A 23,115-nucleotide genomic window follows, 5' to 3' on the forward strand; every position below is an offset into this window, starting at 1 on the left:
CGACCCAGACCAGCAGAGAACACGGACGAGAATTCAGAACACAAGCCATCCAGCTGTGGATACGGAATGTCCTCAGATATGAGGTGCACATCATCATCAATGGAAAACCCGAACAACTGGAAAGCATCATAACCGAACAGGTTTTCAGTGCCCGCATGATCCACCACATAAAACGTGAGGGGCCTAACAACAGACTTGTAGGCAGTGGAAGCATCAAACTGGCCAACAATAGGAATTTTCTGCTTATTATAAGTTCGTAGATTTCGCGTAACGGGAGACAAGGGAGGGGAGCCCAACTCCAAATACGTGCGAGAATTAATGAGAGTTACTGCAGAGCCAGTGTCCACTTGCATGCGAATGTCTTTATCCAGAACACGAACAGTAACAAACAACTTATTCGTTTGAGAAAGCACACAGTTAACATCCATGTCCGATGCCTCGTCCTCGTCGACAGGAACTTTAGGGGACTGACACACAGAAGCAATGTGGCCTCTTTTCCTACATGAATTACACGTGGCCCAACGTTTTGGACACGCGGCTCTGTCATGCTGTACGAAACAACATGGACAAGAAGGAAGGGCGGAACGAACCTGCTTCTGTGGTTGCTATTTTCGCTGCGAGCGTGGCGGCCCAACGCGACGTTGTTGACGCGAGTGCACCGCCGCCACATCGTCGTTTCCCTGTGAAACAGGCACATTGTCTGCGTCGAAAGTGGTCTGGACAGCGCCTACATCACACCACGCGTCTATTTGCGCACCAGCAGCGTGAGACACTTCAAAGGATTGAGCGATGCTGAGAACTTCCGACAACGACGGGTTTGGCAATTGTAAGGCACGTTGCCGAACTTCTTTATCAGGAGCAAGCCGTAAAATAGCGTCCCGAACCATTGAATCAGCGTAAGACTCATGATGAGTGTCCGTGACAAACTGACATTTCCGACTCAGACCGTGGAGTTCCGCCGCCCAAGCCCGGTAAGATTGATGGGGCTGTTTACGACACCGGTAAAAAGCCACGCGGACGGCAACGACATGGGTGTTTTTTCGGTAATAGTTAGACAATAAGTCACACATTTCTTGGAAGGACAGAGAGGCAGGTTCCCGCAGAGGGGCTAACTGAGATAGCAGCTGATAGATCCGTGGGGAAATCCAAGATAGAAATAACGACTTACACATAGGAGCGTCGACAACGCCGAAAGCCAAGAAGTGTTGCCGCAAACGCTTCTCATAATCCTCCCCGTCTTCAGCGGCCTCGTCATAAGGAGGGAACGGAGGCGGAGAAGAGGAAGACAGACGATGAGTAACCGACGTCGACAACGCCTGAATAGCAGCCGTCAGCTGTGTTTGTTGTTCAATAAGCGCTTGCATAAGCTGTTCCATGTCTGCCCCGACACGAACACACAAGTCCACAACGCAGGAAAAAAAATATCCGACCTCGTCGCCAAAAAGTGTTATAACCTTTAATCACTACTAAAGTGCGTGGAGATACAAAAGTAGAAATACTAGCGGGTTACAATTTACTAACTCCGTATCTGTCATTCGACTGCCGGGCCGTGACATGCGGCCGGCGCCGTTCATAACCAGGTGGCGCTCCCGCGCTCGGCCGAGCTGCGGAGCGCCTCTATCGCCGTGTTCGCGTACTAACGTAGCGGCACTTTTGAATGTCGTGGCACTGTCACAACATAAACAAAAATATTTGATGACAATGTCAGTCATTATTTTGATTTTACCAGTCCCCTCAAAAGACTGCAAATTGAAAGCATAAGAAGAACCATTCATAAAGAATTGATTACAAAGGGGATAATCATCTCCCATGCAATGAAAAGAAAATTATACGCAGAAAACAAAGAAAACAATTATTCCAATTTTAATATGTACTGTATTTTAAAACTTACAAAAAGATCTTTAGTCAAGTCATAAGCAAGGCAAAGAAAAATCCAAATAAGCAAGTACGTGAAAAAGAGAGAGAGAGAGAGAGAGAGAGAGAGAGAGAGAGAGAGAGAGAAATACTCTAGCACCATAAATAATGCAATATGGATTGTCAATGGTACCTTTGGAACAAAAATGTTAGAAGCAAGGAGATAGTGACACTTTTAATTTATGTTTTCAAACATTGAAGTTAAGCTCTCATCTCAAATCACTTAACCATCACTCTCTATTCCCATTGAGCTTACAAGTTGGAACATATCACTTCTCCTAACACTAGTGACAGCAAAAGGTGTACTGTGAATAATCAGAGAAAATAAGAACTCGTCTTCATCTAGGCTTGATGCTATGTCTGATGTACCATTAAAAAGCCTCTTTGTGATGTAATTAACAGTTCACTAATCACAGGATGTTTCCCAGTCATATTCAAAACTGCAAAAGTAATTCCACTGTATAAAAAAGGAGACACAAATGATTCCAACAATAATATACAATCTCTGCTCGTCTTGACAAGTCAAAGATACTGGGAAAGGTGGTGTACAACCATGTAACAGTGTTCCATGATACTAATATCCTGCTCACACAACATCAGTTTGGGTTTTGCAGAAACAAGTCCATCAACAAAGTGCTTTTTTTCATTTACAGATCACTTCTTTAGTGCTTTTAATAATAAACATCATATTTTTGATCTGATCATTGCTCAGACCAAGGCCTTGAATAAGTCAGTGACTCATTGCTGCTACAAAAAATGGATTCATTTGGTATTAGAGACACTTGCAATCAGCGGTTTCAGTTTAATTTCACAAACAGAAAACAGATGGTTGAAAATTCTAGTAAAGTAGCTACTAAAGTTCTGTCTGATGAAACTGTGGTGAGGTATGGTATCCCTCATGGCTGCTCTGTTCTAGGGGGCCTCCTTTCTATTTATCAGTGATCTTCCTCTGAAACTGCCTGAAGCCTTACATGGGGCAGGGGGGGGGGGGGGGGGGGGGCTCGTTTCCTCGTTTTTATTTGTCAATGATCTACCTCTGAATATGACTGAAGCCTTACCTATACTGTCTGCAGATAATACAAACCTCTTTTTAAAATCCGTCGTTTCAAATATGGAGAGATGAATTAACTGACTCCATAAAGAAACTAATTTCCTGGTTTACAATAACAGACTATTATTAAATAAAAGCAAAACTACTTATATGCTACTCAGTGGCTCCAAAAATCATCCTACCTGTATGGATCCCATACTAGTAAATGATGAAACAACAGAAGAAGGCAAGGAAATAAAATATCTTGGTGTATGGACAGCCAATAACTTATAATGGAAGGTTGAGCAGTTGGTGCTATGCTTTTTGAATCCATCACGACATTAAAGACAGTTTATTTTGCAATAGTACATTCAAGTATTTCTTGTGGCATTCCATTAAAATGCACATTGTGTGGTAACTGGTAAAATGTTCAGCCTAGTCAACATTATTTAGATGCTTGTGAAATAATACAGGAAATGTGAAACTGGGTCAACAGTCTTCTCATTAAAGACTGCTATGGTATTTTGTCTGATAGTTTCAGCCAAGGTCCAAGAAATCAGTGTTCTTCTAACATGTCTTCCACAGGTAATCAGGACAAGGATGCTCATACAATAGTTTGTAGGGTGGACCTATATATGTGGGTATGGTGTATTTTTAATAAAAATAGCGACTTGTAAGTAGCCATAAAAAGTTCCAGTTTTGACCCTGCTAAAAATTTGCATAATACCAACTTTTAAATCATTTTCTTGAAAGAAAAACACCTGACTGTACTATATTTTTTCCTTTCCCAAAGAGCTAGATTTGGGGCACAGGCCCTCCTTGTCCCCCCAGGTATGGCTTTATCAGGGATAAGGAACCATTTAGGTGAAACCTGAAAGTTTACAGTAAAGTCTGTGGTGCAAGCCCCTGACCAGGTGATTGGCGTAACTGCACGCAGAGCGAATCCTTTCTTCACTATGGCAGTAGGAAAGAGAAGGTAGCAGGCCCATTGCCCTAGCACTCTTTTACTCCTGAGAAAGATTCTCAATGCTCATTTGACAGCAGGCCGAGTGCTTGTGGAAATGTTCTGGAGGGAATGGAACGAGAAAAAATCCCCACCCCTATCAAGGATTGGACACGGGTCCTCAAAGGTCGGAGTGGAGTGCTCGACCCGCTAGAATACAATATCCGCAGCTTTCACCTATGGAGAGTGAAGGAACTATATGTTATTGTGTAGTGAACAGGCATTTTGAACTGTTATGGTCATTTAATAAATAATGCATGGGTTGTCATCAGTGATGACTGTATGACACAACAGAAGAAAATTTATGTAAGTTGCAGTAATGCTATTTAAAGAGGAAGGAACTGTTTTGTTCCATGTGTACCATTCAAATCAAGTTCACACAGTTACTGTCATTATCAAGTCTTGTGTATGAAGAGAACAAGAAGATATGCAAAAAGCTGATACAAAGCTATAACTCTTGAGTAAAATATGGAGTTAGGGAGTTAGTTAGCTATTTATGTGCTATGGATCATAATTGTGACTTCTCACTATGATGTGAAATGACTTCATTTTACAATTAGAGTACACTTTCTCAGTGGAAAATATGGCAACATGCTGACTGGTTACACAACTTATTAAGATTTTTTCTTTTTTTGTGTGCTTACATTGATTTATACTTGCTATGTTCAAACCCTCTCTTAAAAAAACACACACACACACACACACACACACACACACACACACACACACACACATTCAGAAATGCGTCTTCCATGTCTACACAGACACTGGAACTTAGTCCTTGAGAATCAGGTAGTTTATATTGAACTACTGTCATGAGGTACTATGAAACAAATATGGAAGCAAGAATAAAATGAAAAAATGAGAAAATAATGTGTGTATTATTAATTAAATGAACTTAGTATTTAACAAATGTGATGAGCCTGATTTAGAACGGTAAAAGTAATGCTATGAGTAAATCAGATCTTGGGTACCATAAGCAGTAAAATATCAGAACCTTGAGGATGAATGAAAATATCTGAAGTGACTATATGTTATTGTCTTGCATACCTGTGAGTACTGATCTTGTGCAGAACTGAAAGTGGTACTTCATAGCCACATTCCTCTAGTAATTCATCTTTTGCAATCTCTTCAAGGCTTTTTTGCTTGTCCACAATTCCAGCACAGAGTTCAATTGTAAAGCCCTTTTCTACAGGATACTTATCGGTATCAACTGGGCTGTTTACATCAGAATCCGCAATATCATCAAAGTAAACAGCTAAAAACAGTTCACTAAGTTATCATGATATATAAACAAATAAATAAGCATACAACATATCTAACTCGCACACAATTTTTTGTACATCCAGTCATAGATAAGAGAATTTAGGGATGTGGAATGAGTTAGTTTATACATTAACTAAAGGAATTCTTTCTAGATTAATATATTAGCAGAACAACAGCTAATTTGTACATGTGTACAATACAGCGATGTGTATTGAATTCTTGCAGAAACTGCCACAGACGTTGTGCTGATAGAAATCTATCAATGTTTGCTAAGGGTGTATGGAGATGATACAACAGACATTGAGCAATGTGAGGTGATGGATACAGCATTTTCAAGGTGGTGAGAAGGGTGTACGACAAGCCATGGTCTGGTAGGCCCTGCACAACTGTCTTCCCTCTTCCCTCACAATGAAGAGCTTCTTGATCAACTCATCCATCCATGCTGATTGGCGGATAACAACGAGAGAATTGTGTGCAAAGCTGAATATCAGCTGGAATGCCTTGGAAACAGTGTTGGAACATCTTGGTTATCGCAAAGTCTGTCTGAAATGGGTGTCATAGATGCTCACAGAACAAAAAACTCATCAATTATCGAATATATTGCTTCCCCCTACTTATACCTCCCGAGGAGATCACGAATGTAAAATTAGAGAGATTAGAGCGCGCACGGAGGCTTTCAGACAGTTGTTCTTCCCGCGAACCATACGCGACTGGAACAGGAAAGGGAGGTAATGACAGTGGCACATAAAATGCCCTCCGCCACACACCTTTGGGTGGCTTGCGGAGTATAAATGTAGATGTAGATGTAGATCAAATGGAAATTTGTCGGGACCTGCTGGACCAATATGAAGCTGAAGGTGACAATTTTCTGAATAGCATTGTCCCCGCATATGAGACATGGTGTCACCACTACGAGCTGGAGGCCAAAAGACTGTCCATGGAATGGCGACATGCGAATTCTCTGTCAAAGAAGAAATTCAAGACAGTGTGCACAGTCTTCCGGGACAGCCATGGTGTGGTTCTTTTGGATGTCCTGGAGAAACTGTCAATTCATCACACTACAAGACAACACTGGCTAAGCTGAAAGCCCAAAATTCCAGGGTACGGCCAGAGAAAAAGACCAAATTTCACCTGTAACACGATAACACCAGGCCCCACACCAGTTTTGTGACCACACAACTCACTGCAAAATTCGGCTGGACTGCTTTACAACATCCACCGTACAGTCGCAATTTAGCACCTCCAGACCTCTGAAAGATGGACTATGTGGTGAACATTTTCAAGAACTAGATGCTGTTGTAAAAGCTGTAAAGAAGTGGTTAGCCTCAGCTGGCTCTGATTTTTACAAGTGCAGCATGCAGGCTCTGATTCATCGTTGGCAAAAGTCATAAATAATGATGGTGACTAAGTGGAAAAATGACAGTCTGTAACTGAAATATTGCTCTGTTTAGCTGTGCTGTTGTAATTTGTGTATCTCCTGTAGTTTCCGTGAATAAGAATAGGAGGTATTACCTTCGGAACAACCGTCATGTTATCAGAATACTATCAGCCTCTCCATACACTATAAAAGTTAAAACTTCTTTAATATCAACATCAGTGTTAACTGAAATTTACATCCCCTTGTTCAAATTTTCAAGTTTATTGAGAGACTTAAGATATGGCTATACTCATGCAAGAGGAATGCCTTTAATACTATAATGTTTTAGTTTGTCTAGTATGATTTTAAGGTATCCAGAGGTCATGGCAACATCACTGGAAATACCAACAGGGTAATTTTTCTCGTTTAGTTCTTTTTTTGATGCTCCCTTATGAAAGCCAAACTGAGCTGTTGTTAAATGGTTATTATCAGAAAAGTAATTCAGAAGCATATTATGTATGACCTTCTCAAAAAATGGTAAGGAGGTGGATGGGTATAGAATTAGAGGTGATTTGTTTCTCTTCAGTTTATAAATGAGTGGTGCTAGTGCATATTTTAGTCTTGCAGGAAATACAGTTTACTCATTGACTAATTATAAAGGTAACTCAAGAAGGCATTATCAAGTACACTCAAGATTTCAGTGCTTGGTTTGAAATTCCTTTGTAGTCAGCATATAAGTTGCTGGTTTTCAGTGACATAAAGGGACATCTATTAATTACATGTGGGGTTGTTTTTTTATCTTCTCTGCCCCCCTTGGTGAGATGTAGTGGGGTTACCCCCCCGCCCCACTACACATGAGGTTTACCCAATAGTCTTATCTATACTAACATATAAGGACAAGTAGTTGTTTAATGTTGTTACCAAAAATATCGAAAAGTTCTTGATTGAATTACTTAAGATTTTTACCCATTACTCTAATAAATGTTTGGGCAGACATAAGCTGCATATTTTCTAATATGTCTGGTATATAAATGTATACATAATATATAAAGGGGAAAGGTTTCGAGAAATTTTTAACCAATTTACTTCAAATTTTACACAATACTCTAATAAACTTTTGGACAGACATAGGTTGCATATTTTTTAATTATATATGGCGTGTAACGTTACTAACAAAAAATCTCGAAAAGTTCCTGACCTATTTTCTTCAGATTATTACAAATTATTCTAGAAAATGTTTGGATGAACATAGACTACACATGTTTCAATATATGTTGTTTATAAATATCTATATGTACACTAATATATAAAGAGAAGTTGTTGTTAACTTTGTTACAAAAAACCTTGAATAGTTTTTGACCAATTTACTACAAATTTTTACACAATACTATAATAAACATTTGGACAGATGGATATTTGTTTAAATATACACAGTATACAAACACTTCTAAATTAAGACAAATTGCAGTTTAATGCTTTTACCAAAAATCTCAAATAATTCTTGACAGATTTACTTCACATTTTTACACGATATTTTAACAAATGTTCAGACCAACTACATATACTTTTAATGAGAGAGGAAGAGAGAGAGAGAGAGAGAGAGAGAGAGAGAGAGAGAGAGAGAGAGAGAATAATGCTGGAAAATGGATCTAATGTCCTGATCTTGTTGTATGGCTGCTTGTGCTGGCTGGTTGTGTAGCTGGTGAATGCTGGTGCTGGTGCAAGTGTTGCAGTAGATGGGTGCCGTGGTACAACAGTAGGTTCTCCTTGGAATACATATACAGGCTTCACTTGGTCCAACAAAATGGTACAGGGCTTGTTGTCAACAAGGACACTGATGGTTCTTTTGCCTCTGTTGATTACGCCGTGAAGGCCTGAGTACGGATGTGTCATTGCTGGTTTCACTCCATCTGCCCATAGCATGACATATGTGCATGATTGCAACTCATGGTGCACATAGGTGGATGAACTGCCATAGCTTGAAGAGGTCAGATTTGAACGATTCATTCCCTGAGGCAAAAAACAAAATCTGCATGGTTGATATCATCTATGTGGACTGCCTGTGAATCAATACATTAATCCAGTAGTCACAGTGTTTCTCCATAAACCAGTTCAGCTAACAAAGAGTCCTGGTCCAATTAATACATGCTTCACAGACCAAGCAACACCAATGGTACTGCTATTGACCAGTTTGAATTATGACACACAAGCATGGCCATTAGAGAACAGTGCCAACATTTTACCTTCTAAATACTGACCAGGTGATAATTTGTTTATGGTGTATAGTACCACAGAATTTGTTAAGCCGTGCAAGTCTGTGGTCCATCATAATGTGCAGAGAGTGACAGAAACGTGCTATCCAAGTGGATACGAAGGCAAAAGCTAAAATCTCTGCTGAAATGTTACCGACCACGCTGCTTCTGGCCATCTGGTGAAGCGATTGTTAACCATCAATATATAGCATTGGCCATTGAAGGGAGGCAAATGGCCTGCTATATCAATCTGGATGTGAGCAGTCATGTCCAGAAAGCCACCTATAGGTGTATACATGTGGTGGTGAGCTTTGCTGCATTGACACCTGACGCACATTTGTGCCCATTCCTGGCAGTCTTTATGGATGCCCGCCCACAGAAAATAGCTGGAGACTAGGCGAGTTGTTGGCTGGGCTCCAGGGTGGCACGGATTTGTGAGCTGTCTTCAAAATAAGTAAGGTAGAAAAGGATACAGTTTATCACAGGACACGTCACAATATCAGCTCCAGGAACTGTAACTAAGTGGAGGTCTAATGATAAAGATGAATCCTTGAGCAGACTGTGTAGTTCTTGGTCAGTCAGTTGTGCTTCTGCAATTTGACTGAAGTCAATCAACTGTGACTGTGAGGTGCTGTTACCATAGGAAAAGTAGTCAGTTACAATGTTTTTGACCCCAGAAATGTGCCTCACATATGTGCAGAACTGTGCTACAGTAGACCAGCTGATTGTGCTGTTGATGTGAACAACTGATGTTCTTTTGATGAAATGCGTACGTCAGTAGCTTGTGGTCAGTATAAATGGTGAACACACTGGCTTCAAGTTGAGGTCTGAAGTATTTAGTGGCCTCAGAGATTGCTAGAAGCTCTCCATCTTTGGCACTCCCTTTTTGTTGTAACAGTGACTGTTTATGTGAGAAGAAAAAGCTAGCAGCTGCTATGTATCATACTATGTAATATACTCAAGTGGCAGACTCTGCAAGAGAGGCGCTCTGCATCGCGGTGTAGCTTGCTCGCCAGGTTTCGAGAGGGTGCGTTTTTGGATGAGGTATCGAATATATTGCTTCCCCCTACTTATACCTCCCGAGGAGATCACGAATGTAAAATTAGAGAGATTAGAGCGCGCACGGAGGCTTTCAGACAGTCGTTCTTCCTGCGAACCATACGCGACTGGAACAGGAAAGGGAGGTAATGACAGTGGCACGTGAAGTGCCCTCCGCCACACACCGTTGGGTGGCTTGCGGAGTATAAATGTAGATGTAGATGTAGATGAATCACAATGCTGTTATAGGGTAACACCAATTTCTGCCTGGCTTGCATTGACCACTAATGCCAAGGGAAGATTTGGGCAGGTAATGCAGCATCTGTTATGCTCTGTTGGCCACCTCAGAAGTGTAGATCATACTATCTGAGCACGAGACAGTTGAATTGCCTATACTCTTTGGGCCAGTGAGTGCAGCCATTAATAGTTCTTGCAATTTGGGACATGTGGCAGATGTCGGCAGTAAAAATTAAGAACACTGAGGAACAGATGCAATTCTTTAAAAGTGCTTGGTCACGGGAGTTGTGAGACAGCAGGTAATGGTACTGAACCTGACAACGAGATTTTATGGCCCAGTAAGTTGATCTCTGTCTGACAAAAAATGCACTTAGTGGTGTTCACGACTACCCTTTATGGCTGTAACTGTTGAAACATCTCTGTCAGATGCTGCTGATGCTGTTCTGGCAAGGCTGAGAAAATAAAATTTCGGCCAGGTATGAAAAACAATATGAGGCTCTTTGTAACACAGAGTCTATAAACCTTTGCCATGGTTTGTGCTGCATTAAGAAGGCCACATGTTATGGAATGATTCTCAAATAGGCCAAATGGAGTGACAATATGGCCGTCTTTGGTATGTCATGTAACAGCTTGTTGTCACCAGTGGTTTCAGATATGGATTACTATGTTCTGGCTGCCAAGTTCAATTTGTTGATGAAGCAGATTGGTGAATTGTTGACCCATCATGGCGATAGCAAGGATAGAAACTTCTCCGGAGGTGCTCGAGAAACCACTCTTCCACTTCTTCTTCAACCTCTGGGACTGGCCAACATATCGTCTGTTGGTATCACAGAATGTTTAGAAAGTAGGCACATAAATGTAAAATACTGTGCGCTTGTCCAAATGCTAAGGCATATCGACCGATTGCCAGATTACATTGCAGAATAAAAATACGTAGTGGACACTGGATCAGACCTATGTGTTCTTCCATGCACAAACCTACACAGCAAGCATCCACCAGCCACTTTCTGCCTTATTGCAGATAATAATTCAACAATAACGATGTAGGGCATGCTGCATATCATGCTTCACCTCAGACTGCCATGTGACCTGGGATGGGATTTTATATTCACCGATGTATCGGAATCCATAATAGGGGCAGATTTCCTGATACGATTTGAATTTGGCAGAGAAGCTAAAACAGTTTTGATCTAACCCGCCACTGCCCACACAGAAACCAAGTTTTTGTGTGGTATCACTCCCTGTATGTCTAGTAAAGCCAATCAATGTCCTTAAATAGTTCACAGAGTCCCTTTACCAGTTTTTTGTTAGACACAATTTCTTCACATCTGCTGTCTCGAAAATTCTCTCTCTCCTGCCCTCCAACGCTGTGCATTGGAAAATTAGGTGTGATGCAGTTTCTTCACTGTTTCACAGATCCTACATTTAGGGTCTTCTTCCATTATACCCATTGAATGTAGGTGTTTTTTGAAATTCCCATGGCCAGTCATCAGTCCAACCATGAGTTTAATCTCTTTCCTGTTCAAGCCCAGGATTACAGAGTTTCTATTAAAACATGGCTTTGGCATCATTACCTCTCCATGTTTTTGTTTATAGACCTTGGTCCAGTATTCTGCACACTGTCTTCTGAGTCACTATCATAATTCTAATTTGATCACAGCCTTGGTGATTGTCAGTGCAGGTTCCAGTCTGATGAATGGAGTCTTTGCCCCGATCTGTCTGTCTGTTCATTGCCACCGATCCCTGAATGGCCAGGGACCCACACTAGGTTTACCCTATTGCTTTCTCCTAGCTCCACCAGAGCCCTGTGACATTCTGCAAAAATTGTAGATCTTGTTGCAGGAGCTGCAAATGATTTCAGGGCTGCCTGGCTGTCTGAATAGATGAAGATGCTACCGTCTTTGTAGTGCCTAGGCATTTGTCCTCCACACACACCCTGATTGCAGTAATTTCAGCTTGGAATACTGAGGCCAGTTTTCCTAGGGAGATAATGCCCTCCAGTCTTGGCTGAACCCCGTATACTGCCACTAACCGCAGCTCGTGGTCTTGCGGTAGCGTTCTCGCTTCCCGAGCACGGGGTCCCGGGTTTGATTCCCGGCAGGGCCAGGGATTTTCTCTGCCTCGTGATGACTGGGTGTTGTGTGTCTTTTATCATCTTTTCATTCCCATCAACACGAAAGTCGCCGAAGTGGCGTCAACTCGAAAGACTTGCATCAGGCGAACGGTCTACCCGATGGGAGGCCCTAGCCACACGGCATTTCCATTTCCACTGCCACTGCTCTTATTGGTGCAGACATTATTACATCACATATCTTGTCTGCTAATTCAGCCACTGCACCCAAGACCATTTCAATTTGTGATGCAAAAATGACTTTCGCTTGAGGTTGTAGACAGCTGCTCCACAAGGTACATAGTGGGCTATCAGGCAGTGTAGCTGTATCAACTTTACTCTGTAAGTGCCTCAAGTACTGTGACAGCCTCCTTTTGCCAATATCCTGTTACATCAAAACTTGCTGAACTCATTCCTCTTGTGAGGATCAGTTCTGTCTTCAATTTTTCATAAGCATCAGTCGCAAATGAGGCTGTGATTACATCCTCAGTTCTTGCAGCAAATTTATGTTCTAGCTGGATTGCTATGATTGCAGATTTAACAGAGTCCACCATAATTTCTGCATAGAGACAGCTTCCCTTCCTTAACTTGCATGAACCACAGTATTGGATTGTGCAGCCAGAAGGGTGGTAAATGCACGGCGAGCCAGGAGAGTGAAGGTACAGTTTCCTTTGGTGGTTCAGTCATGCTAAATCTTTTCTTCCAATGTACAATGCAGCTGAAATACTTAGGGGTCACAAGTTTCAAAACTTCTAGAACATTAGCTGTTCGACAAACACTTGTGCACATTCTTGGAATTTAGCCGTAATACAAAACATACATTCCAACATCACAGGAAAGGAAGAACTTTATTTACCACACAAAGAAGAACACAATCTCATATGGAAATCAGTATTTCTTAGCAACTGAGAAGTTAATAGTAGTATGCAAACTGTCTCAAAAACTAGAAAGAATCAGTTTCTAAGAACAACTATCTCAACAGCCACAATATTTCAGTGTGCAACCTTATCGCAACCACTGTCCATCGTACGGCCTGTTAGATAGCAAACATCACCTCTACACAGGCTTGTATGCATGAATGAGCATGGAACGACTGTCCACCTTGGGGACATGCAGTACACAATTGCTGATCATGTGCTACAGCAAGGACAACCAAGAATTTTGCATGTATGCAGTTGGTTGGTTGATTTGGGAATAGGGAAGGATCTGGAAGAAAGTTGACTGTACCCTTTCAAAGGAACCATTCCGGCATTTGCCTGAGGCGATTCAGGGAAATCACAGAAAACCTGAATCAGGATGGTCTCCCAAATGTGAATCCTGTGTGCTAACCATTGTGCCACCTCGCTCGGTTATGTGCACAGTGCTCTGACTCCGGTGTGAAGTTGTCGCCTAGCTGTACACTTCCCCCACTATCATGCCACACTGTATGAAAAAACTGCCATTGCATCACATTTCAATGGCAATGCAATCACACAAGGAACACTGAATGTTTTGAATGTAGTTTGGTTTCATATTTAATAACAACATAGATCACAAACAAAAAGAAATTCAGTATTATTTAACACTTCAGTGACCACGCCCAAACATAGCTCGGGCCACAATGAAGTGTTCAAAATACTGCACCTGAGTATAACCTGGAATGCCATTTTCTTGATGTGCGAGCCACCTATTGCTTAAAAACTGAACACTTTTGTATGAAAACAATGTACAGACTCCTTGCTACCTCTCTCTTGATAGATGCTACCTTCTGTTGTCAATTTCTACATCTACATCTACATGATTATGCTGCTATTCACAATAAAATGCCTGGCAGAGGGTTCAATGAACCACCTTCAAGCTGTCTCTCTACCGTTCCACTCTCGAACAGTGTGCGGGAAAAATGAGCACTTAAATTTTTCTGTGCGAGCCCTGATTTCTCTTATCTTATTGTGATGACCATTTCTCCCTATGTAGGCGGGTGCCAACAGAATGTTTTCACAATAAGAGGAGAAAATTGGTGATTGAACTTTCATGAGAAGATCCCGTCGCAATGAAAAACACCTTTGTTTTGATGATAGCCACTCCAATTCACGTATCATGTCTGTGGCACTATGTCCCCTACTTCATGATAATACAAAGCGAGCTGCCCTTCTTTGTACTTTTTTGATGTCATCCGTCAGTCCCATCTGATGCAGATCCCACACTGCACAGCAATACTCCAGAATAGGGTGAACAAGTGTGGTGTAAGCAGTCTCTTTAGTAGACCTGCTGCATCTTCTAACTGTTCTGCCAATGAATCGCAATCTTTGGTTGGCTCTACCCACAACATTATCTACGTGATTGTTCCAATTTAGGGTATTTGTAATTGAAATCCCTAAGTATTTAGTTGAATTTACAGCCTTCAGGTTTGTGTGACTTATCGCGTAATCGAAATTTAGCGGATTTCTTTTAGTACTCATCTGAATAACTTCACACTTTTCTTTATTCAGGGTCAATTGCCACTTTTTGCACAATACAGATATCTTATCTAAATCATTTTGAAATTCGTTTTGGTTATCTGATGACTTTACAAGACAGTAAATAACAGCACCATCTGCAAAAAATCTAAGACAGCTACTGAGATTGTCTCCTATGTCGTTAATATAGATCAGGAACAAGAGAGGGCCTATAACACTTCCTTGGGGAATGCTGGATATTATTTCTGTTTTACTCGCTGCCTTTCTGTTTATTACTATGAACTGTGAACATTATGACAAGAAATCACGAATCTAGTCGCGCAACTGAGGCGATATTCCATAGGCACGCAGTTTGGTTAGAAGACACTTGTGGGGAACGGTGTCGAAAGCCTTCTGGAAATATAAAAATATGGAATCAATGATATGGTTATAATAGAGGGAAACATTCCACGTAGGAAATATATATCTAAAAACAAAGATGATGTGACTTACCAAATGAAAGTGCTGGCAGGTCGACAGACACACAAACAAACACAAACATACACACAAAATTCAAGCTTTCGCAACAAACTGTTGCCTCATCGAGAAAGAGGGAAGGAGAGGGAAAGACGAAAGGATGCGGGTTTTAAGGGAGAGGGTAAGGAGTCATTCCAATCCCGGGAGCGGAAAGACTTACCTTAGGGGGAAAAAAGGACGGGTATACACTCGCACACACACACATATCCATCCACACATATACAGACACAAGCAGACATATTTAAAGACCAAAGTCTTTAAATATGTCTGCTTGTGTCTGTATATGTGTGGATGGATATGTGTGTGTGTGCGCGAGTGTATACCCGTCCTTTTTTCCCCCTAAGGTAAGTCTTTCCGCTCCCGGGATTGGAATGACTCCTTACCCTCTCCCTTAAAACCCACATCCTTTCGTCTTTCCCTCTCCTTCCCTCTTCCCTGATGAGGCAACAGTTTGTTGTGAAAGCTTGAATTTTGTGTGTATGTTTGTGTTTGCTTGTGTGTCTGTCGACCCGCCAGCACTTTCATTTGGTAAGTCACATCATCTTTGTTTTTAGATATATAAAATATGAAATCAATTTGACATTTCCTGTCGATAGTGCTCATTACTTCATGAGCATAAAGGGCTAGTTGTGTTTCACAAGAACGATATTTTCTGAATCCTTACCGACTATGTGTCAATAAATCGTTTTCCTCGAGGAACTTCATAAAGTTCAAATACAGCATATGTTCCAAAACCCTACAGCAAATTGATGTTAGTGATATGAGTCTGTAATTCAACTGATTATTCCTACTTCCCTATTTGGGTATGGGTGTGACTTGAGCGATTTTCCAGTCTTTAGGTACGGATATTTCTGTGAGCGAGCAGTAGTATATATTTGCTAAATATGGAGCTATTGTATCAGCATACTCTGAGAGGAAACTGACTGGTATACAATCTGGACGAGAAGCCTTGTTTTTATTAGTTTGTAGAATTATTTAGTATGAAACAGTGGTAAATGTAACAGCTGCTGTTGCTACTGGCTGACCACTGAGACGTGTGACTGCATTGTTAGATTTGTGCATTAGGTCTCACGGTTTGCAGTCATACATGTATGTCTCATTTGATGAGTGAGCAAGAAATTATGGAAACTCAGGAAGGAGAATTCAATATTCTGGAACAGAAGCACAAATATTTGAGTGGAAACAGAATGAAGATCAATATTCCGATAAACTGCAGTCTATTATAATTTTTTGTCACTAATATTATTGTTAATATACTGCTGATGTAATTACAATTTAGTTCTGTTTTATTTGTCTTAATCTTGTCTTTTTTACAGATGAATCTCATGACATAACAACATGTTCCAACACAGGTTTCCAAGATTTATTTGTAAAAGACAAGACAATTTACTGGCAAAACAAGCAAGAAATAAACAAACTAGTATTGCTCTGACTGTAGAAAACCTCTCTGCTTGCTAAAATACTTCAGATTCTTCCATACAAATGCAAATTACATATGAAAGCACACACTTTTTTCCAAGGATAATTACACAGTCCATCATAATTATTTTAAGATTTGTATTCCATCAAAGAACTAAAGTAAATGTGAAAAATAAAACTTGAAGCTTGGTCTTGTTTAGTGTGTATTACTCTTTAAGATGTATCAACACTTATGTCCCAGTCGCACTTTAAATAGTGGCATAAATAGCTGGTTTTTTAGGTAGCTGGTTTTCTAGGCCCAAAATTCTTCTAGGTTGCTGGCTTCAGAGAGTTAATTACTTTGGATGTGCTGAAGACATAATAAAATTTATATTTGGCGCAAACTATCAGCATACTGATAGACACAGATAATTTCACAAATTTTTATCAATCAGGTTGCCACATAATCGTGACTCAATTAGTTTCATAATTGAAAAAAGCCTTTCATGCACATATGTTGATTGAAAAATTGTACATATCATGTCTGCAGTCTCATTGTGGAGATGTGGAAACTCTTCAGGGTGAAAACAATGTAGAACTTCTGGACAATTTTATTGTAAAAGAATTTATCTTTTAAACAGGAATAGCATTATAGATTGATCAGTTCCATGTGCACATGTAAAGGGGCTCTTGCAACTGAAATGGCAACTAGAAAACAGATGTAAGATTGGCAATGTCTTCAAAATATTAGAAAACTATTCCTATGATTCTTCCAATGCCACAATGAACTCTTCAAAATTAATGTGTACTTGTAACATATGGGAGATCAGGGAAATGGACTTCTTTTTTAGTCAGTAGTTGCCCCTTCCATAATGCAGTTTACTTTTTAAAAGCATCCCCGTAAAATGAGGAATAAGGTATTTCTCACTCTGCAACATCTTATTGTAGATAGTGTGCAGTCAAGTCCACTTAAATCAAGATGCCTGCAATTCATTCTGGATGTTCTGATTTTCGGTCTTGCTTTCTGTTTTTCTTCAGAAACTCAACAATAGCGGGTCTCAAAGAAACAAAAACAGGTATGCGTCTTGACTTATCCAATGTTCTTTGTAGTAATTTTAATGTTTCCATACTTTGCTCAACTTTATCAAAAACTATTACAACTGACAGTGTAGTAATATGTGGACTTCATAAAATTTACTACTGTTACCATCAATTTCATTACATGCTCCATGCCTTCTACTTTCGGATGTACTGAAAAATGAATGGCATACAAAGCATCTCTCAACCATTGTAATTTTTTTGCTTTTTCACTGTCAACTAAATCCTTAAATTCTTTCAGCATTGTGTCACATTGCTGTTCCATAGTAAATCTGTAGTACCCATTGATTATGCAACTGCACAATAGATATTGGAAACTCTCATCCTTTTCTTCTGTAAGTCCCATTTGTTTTTAAAGGATGGAATGGTTGATCACTAGATTGCATGTTTTTGTGTAAGCAATTAATGGACAGATGAACGTCCTTCATACCAAAAATAAATAGTGAAGGAAAACACCTCTTACACCATGATTCTGCAGAACTGAAAGAAGTTGTGCCAACTGCAAAATGCCACACCAAATGCTGGAAGAAACAGTGTTGCACCGCACTGTTGAATGAAATGTTGTGCTGTCCTGAGTAATTCAGAAAAGGAAAAGCTGAAAAGCTGCAAAGCTGTGACAGGCTGAGCCTTGGATCACACACATGCAGCACATTGTTCATGAGTAAATTTTTGTATGCCATGGCCAACTCTGCTCTAGAGTATGACTCAAGAGACCTGAGAATAAGTGTAGATCACTGAAACTAAGTCAACTAACAGACTTGTCTGCTAGCATATATTATGCAGGTATTGCAATGATAGAATCAGAATAACAAATTTATTTTTGGTGGTTTGAAGAACATATTTCTTTCTGTGTTACATCCTTTTATGAATAAGGAACACAGTATTAGTAGCTGCTGCTTCCTGTATGCACTACAAAAGTAACCAGAGTTCCAGTTTTATTTGTCATCCAGCGAGACACCTAATGATCTGCTGAATTCAATGATCTTCTTGGGAATTTATATCTTTAAGCACTATTTTTTTTTTGCAGAATTAACTGCTGTGATACAACTAAATGCTGAAATACTGTCTTAGTTTTATGTGTAACTATTAGTTCAACTAATTAAAATAATGTGAAGAGTTTCTACATACAGTGTACTCCCAATTATTCTTATGCAGATTAGTCATGAAAAAAAAGCAATACTTTTGTCTAGCAAAAACCATTAAAGAACCCTCAATGAAACAGTAAGTGGCATTTACATGGTTTAAATGACTGCTGTGTGACAACAGAGTATCGTTTCCATTTTTATTGGTCAGTCTGTTCCATGCAAATTGAAAACAAACTCAGTTTTCTGATGTTGAATGGCATGTAAGTGTCAATGAAGCAAGCTGAAAGAAATTTGTACAAAAGATGATGGGGAAATTAAAAAACATGTGCTAACATTAAAATAAAAATTAGAATTAATTGAAGGAAACTGCTGTAAAACTAAGTGTTGACTATGGTACTGAACTGAAGACAGTTCATGGCATTAAAAAGAATAAGCAGAAAATACAGGATTTTCTCAGGATATGTGACTCTGGTTCTGGACCATCTCTACAAAAGAACCATGAGGAGATCTACATTTGATGAATTAATGCTGTTCTTTTGCAATGTTCAAGCCAAAAATGAGCAGAAGATATCAATCTTTCAGACGTGATGTGTGCCGAAAAAGCTAAATTTTTTTCATGAAGCTTTAGGGTTGGATGTAGAATTTAATGTCTCATCTGGATGGTTTACCAGATTTAACGTCATCATGGGATTTGCAAACTTTCTGTGCAAGCAGAGTGGCTTAGTTCAAATGTTGCACAAGCTGATTGCTTCTGAGAAGAGTTCCAGAAATTTTTGGAAGAAGGGAATGTCATACCAGACAAAATTTATAATGCAGACGAATATATATAAATATATAAAAAAAACAAAGATGATGTGACTTACCAAACGAAAGCGCTGGCATGTTGATAGACACACAAACAAACACAAACATACACACAAAATTCAGACTTTTGCAACCAACGGTTGCTTCATCAGGAAAGAGGGAAGGAGAGGAAAAGACGAAAGGATGTGGGTTTTAAGGGAGAGGGTAAGGAGTCATTCCAATCCCGGGAGTAGAAAGACTTACCTTAGGGGGAAAAAAGGACAGGTATACACTCGCACACACACACATATCCATCCACACATATGCAAACACAAGCAGACATATTTAAAGACAAAGAGTTTGGGCAGAGATGTCAGTCGAGGCGGAAGTGCAGAGGCAAAGATGATGTTGAATGACAGGTGAGGTATGAGTGGCGGCAACTTGAAATTAGCGGAGATTGAGGCCTGGTGGGTAACGGGGAGAGAGGATATATTGAAGAGCAAGTTCCCATCTCCGGAGTTAGGATAGGTTGGTGTTGGTGGGAAGTATCCAGATAACCCGGACGGTGTAACACTGTGCCAAGATGTGCTGGCCGTGCACCAAGGCATGTTTAGCCACAGGGTGATCCTCATTACCAACAAACACTGTCTGCCTGTGTTCATTCATGCGAATGGACAGTTTGTTGCTGGTCATTCCCACATAGAATGCATCACAGTGTAGGCAGGTCAGTTGGTAAATCACGTGGGTGCTTTCACATGTGGCTCTGCCTTTGATCGTGTACACCTTCCGGGTTACAGGACTGGAGTAGGTGGTGGTAGGAGGGTGCATGGGACAGGTTTTACACCAGGGGCGGTTACAAGGACAGGAGCCAGAGGGTAGGGAAGGTGGTTTGGGGATTTCATAGGGATGAACTAACAGGTTACGAAGGTTAGGTGGACGGCGGAAAGACACTCTTGGTGGAGTGGGGAGGATTTCATGAAGGATGGATCTCATTTCAGGGCAGGATTTGAGGAAGTCGTATCCCTGCTGGAGAGCCACATTCAGAGTCTGGTCCAGTCCCGGAAAGTATCCTGTCACAAGTGGGGCACTTTTGTGGTTCTTCTGTGGGGGATTCTGGGTTTGAGGGGATGAGGAAGGGGCTCTGGTTATTTGCTTCTGTACCAGGTCGGAAGGGTAGTTGCGGGATGCGAAAGCTGTTGTCAGGTTGTAGGTGTAATGGTTCAGGGATTCCGGACTGGAGCAGATACGTTTGCCACAAAGACCTAGGCTGTAGGGAAGGGACCGTTTGATGTGGAATGGGTGGCAGCTGTCATAATGGAGGTACTGTTGCTTGTTGGTGGGTTTGATGTGGACGGTCGTGTGAAGCTGGCCATTGGACAGGTGGAGGTCAACGTCAAGGAAAGTGGCATGGGATTTAGAGTAGGACCAGGTGAATCTGATGGAACCAAAGGAGTTGAGGTTGGAGAGGAAATTCTGGAGTTCTTCTTCACTGTGAATCCAGATCATGAAAATGTCATCAATAAATTTGTACCAAACTTCGGGTTGGCAGGCCTGGGTAACCAAGAACGCTTCCTCTAAGCGACCCATGAATAGGTTGGCGTACGAGGGGGCCATCCTGGTACCCATGGCTGTTTCCTTTAATTGTTGGTATGTCTGGCCTTCGAAAGTGAAGAAGTTGTGGGTCAGGATGAAGCTGGCTAAGGTAATGGGGAAAGAGGTTTTAGGTAGGGTGGCAGGTGATCGGCGTGAAAGGAAGTGCTCCATCGCAGCGAGGCCCTGGACATGCGGAATATTTGTGTATAAGGAAGTGGCATCAATGGTTACAAGGATGGTTTCCGGGGGTAACAGACTGGGTAGGGATTCCAGGCATTCGAGAAAGTGGTTGGTGTCTTTGATGAAGGATGGGAGACTGCATGCAATGGGTTGAAGGTGTTGATCTACGTAGGCAGAGATGCGTTCTGTGGGGGCTTGGTAACCAGCTACAATGGGACGGGCGGGATGATTGGGTTTGTGAATTTTAGGAAGAAGGTATAAGGTAGGGGTGCGGGGTGTTGGTGGGATCAGGAGGTTGATGGAGTCAGGTGAAAGGTTTTGTAGGGGACCTAAGGTTCTGAGGATTCCTTGAAGCTCCGCCTGGACATCAGGAATGGGATTACCTTGGCAAACTTTGTATGTAGTGTTGCCTGAAAGCTGACGCAGTCCCTCAGCCACATACTCCCGACGATCAAGTACCACAGACGTGGAACCCTTGTCCGCCGGAAGAATGACGATGGATTGGTCAGCCTTCAGATCACGGATAGCCTGGGCTTCAGCAGTGCTGATGTTGGGAGTAGGATTAAAGTTTTTTAAGAAGGATTGAGAGGCAAGGCTGGAAGTCAGAAATTCCTGGAAGGTTAGAAGAGGGTGATTTTGAGGAAGAGGAGGTGGGTCCCGCTGTGATGGAGGACAAAACTGTTCCAGGCAGGGTTCAATTTGGATAGTGTCTTGGGGAGTTGGATGATTAGGAGTAGGATTAGGATCATTTTTCTTCGTGGCAAAGTGATATCTCCAGCAGAGAGTATGGGTGTGGGACAGTAAATCTTTGACGAGGGCCGTTTGGTTAAATCTGGGAGTGGGGCTGAAGGTGAGGCCTTTGGATAGGACAGAGGTTTCGGATTGGGAGGGAGGTTTGGAGGAAAGGTTAACTACTGAATTGGGGTGTTGTGGTTCCAGAGTGTGTTGATTGGAATTTTGAGGTTTTGGAGGGAGTGGAGCTGGAAGTGGGAGATTGAGTAGATGGGAGAGACTGGGTTTGTGTGCAATGAGAGGAGGTTAAGGTTTGCTGGAAAGGTTGTGAAGGGTGAGTGAGTTGCCTTTCCGGAGGTGGGAAACCAGGAGATTGGATAGTTTTTTAAGGTGGAGGGTGGCATGCTGTTCTAATTTGCGGTTGGCCTGTAGGAGGATTCTCTGAACAGCTGGTGTGGATGTGGGAGAGGAAAGATTGAGGACTTTTATTAAGGATAGGAGTTGACGGGTGTGTTGATTGGCTGAGTGGATGTGTAGGTGAAGGATTAGGTGGGTGAGGGCAATGGATTGTTCAGTTTGAAACTGGTATAGGGACTGATGGAAAGAAGGGTTGCAGCCAGAGATGGGAACTTTAAGTGTGAGGCCTTTGGGGGTGATGCCAAATGTCAGACATGTCTGCTTGTGTCTGTATATTGTGGATGGATATGTGTGTGTGTGGGAGTGTATACCCGTCCTTTTTTCCCCCTAAGGTAAGTCTTTCCGCTCCCGGGATTGGAATGACTCCTTACCCTCTCCCTTAAAACCCACATCCTTTCGTCTTTCCCTCTCCTTTCCTCTTTCCTGATGAGGCAACAGTTTGTTGCGAAAGCTTGAATTTTGTGTGTATGTTTGTGTTTGTTTGTGTGTCTGTCGACCTGCCAGCACTTATATATATAACAAAGATGATGTGACTTACCAAACGAAAGCACTGGCAGGTCGATAGACACACAAACAAACACAAACATACACACAAAATTCAAGCTTTCACAACCAATGGTTGCTTCATCAGGAAAGAGGGAAGGAGAGGGAAAGACAAAAGGATGTGGGTT

General features: G+C 41.3%; 1 protein-coding gene across 1 annotated transcript in view; it reads right to left on the reverse strand.

Moving 5' to 3' along the window:
* LOC124605224 (uridine diphosphate glucose pyrophosphatase NUDT14-like) overlaps nucleotides 1-23,115 on the reverse strand; it is a 99,891-nt gene that overhangs the window by 18,265 nt on the left and 58,511 nt on the right. Inside the window, exon 4 of the mRNA XM_047136774.1 lies at nucleotides 4,998-5,205. Within this exon, the coding sequence (XP_046992730.1) occupies nucleotides 4,998-5,205 (208 nt within the window). The remainder of the gene's footprint in view (nucleotides 1-4,997; nucleotides 5,206-23,115) is intronic.

This window comes from Schistocerca americana, chromosome 3 (assembly GCF_021461395.2).
Source record: "Schistocerca americana isolate TAMUIC-IGC-003095 chromosome 3, iqSchAmer2.1, whole genome shotgun sequence".
In the NCBI taxonomy this organism is placed as follows: Eukaryota; Metazoa; Arthropoda; class Insecta; order Orthoptera; family Acrididae; genus Schistocerca; species Schistocerca americana.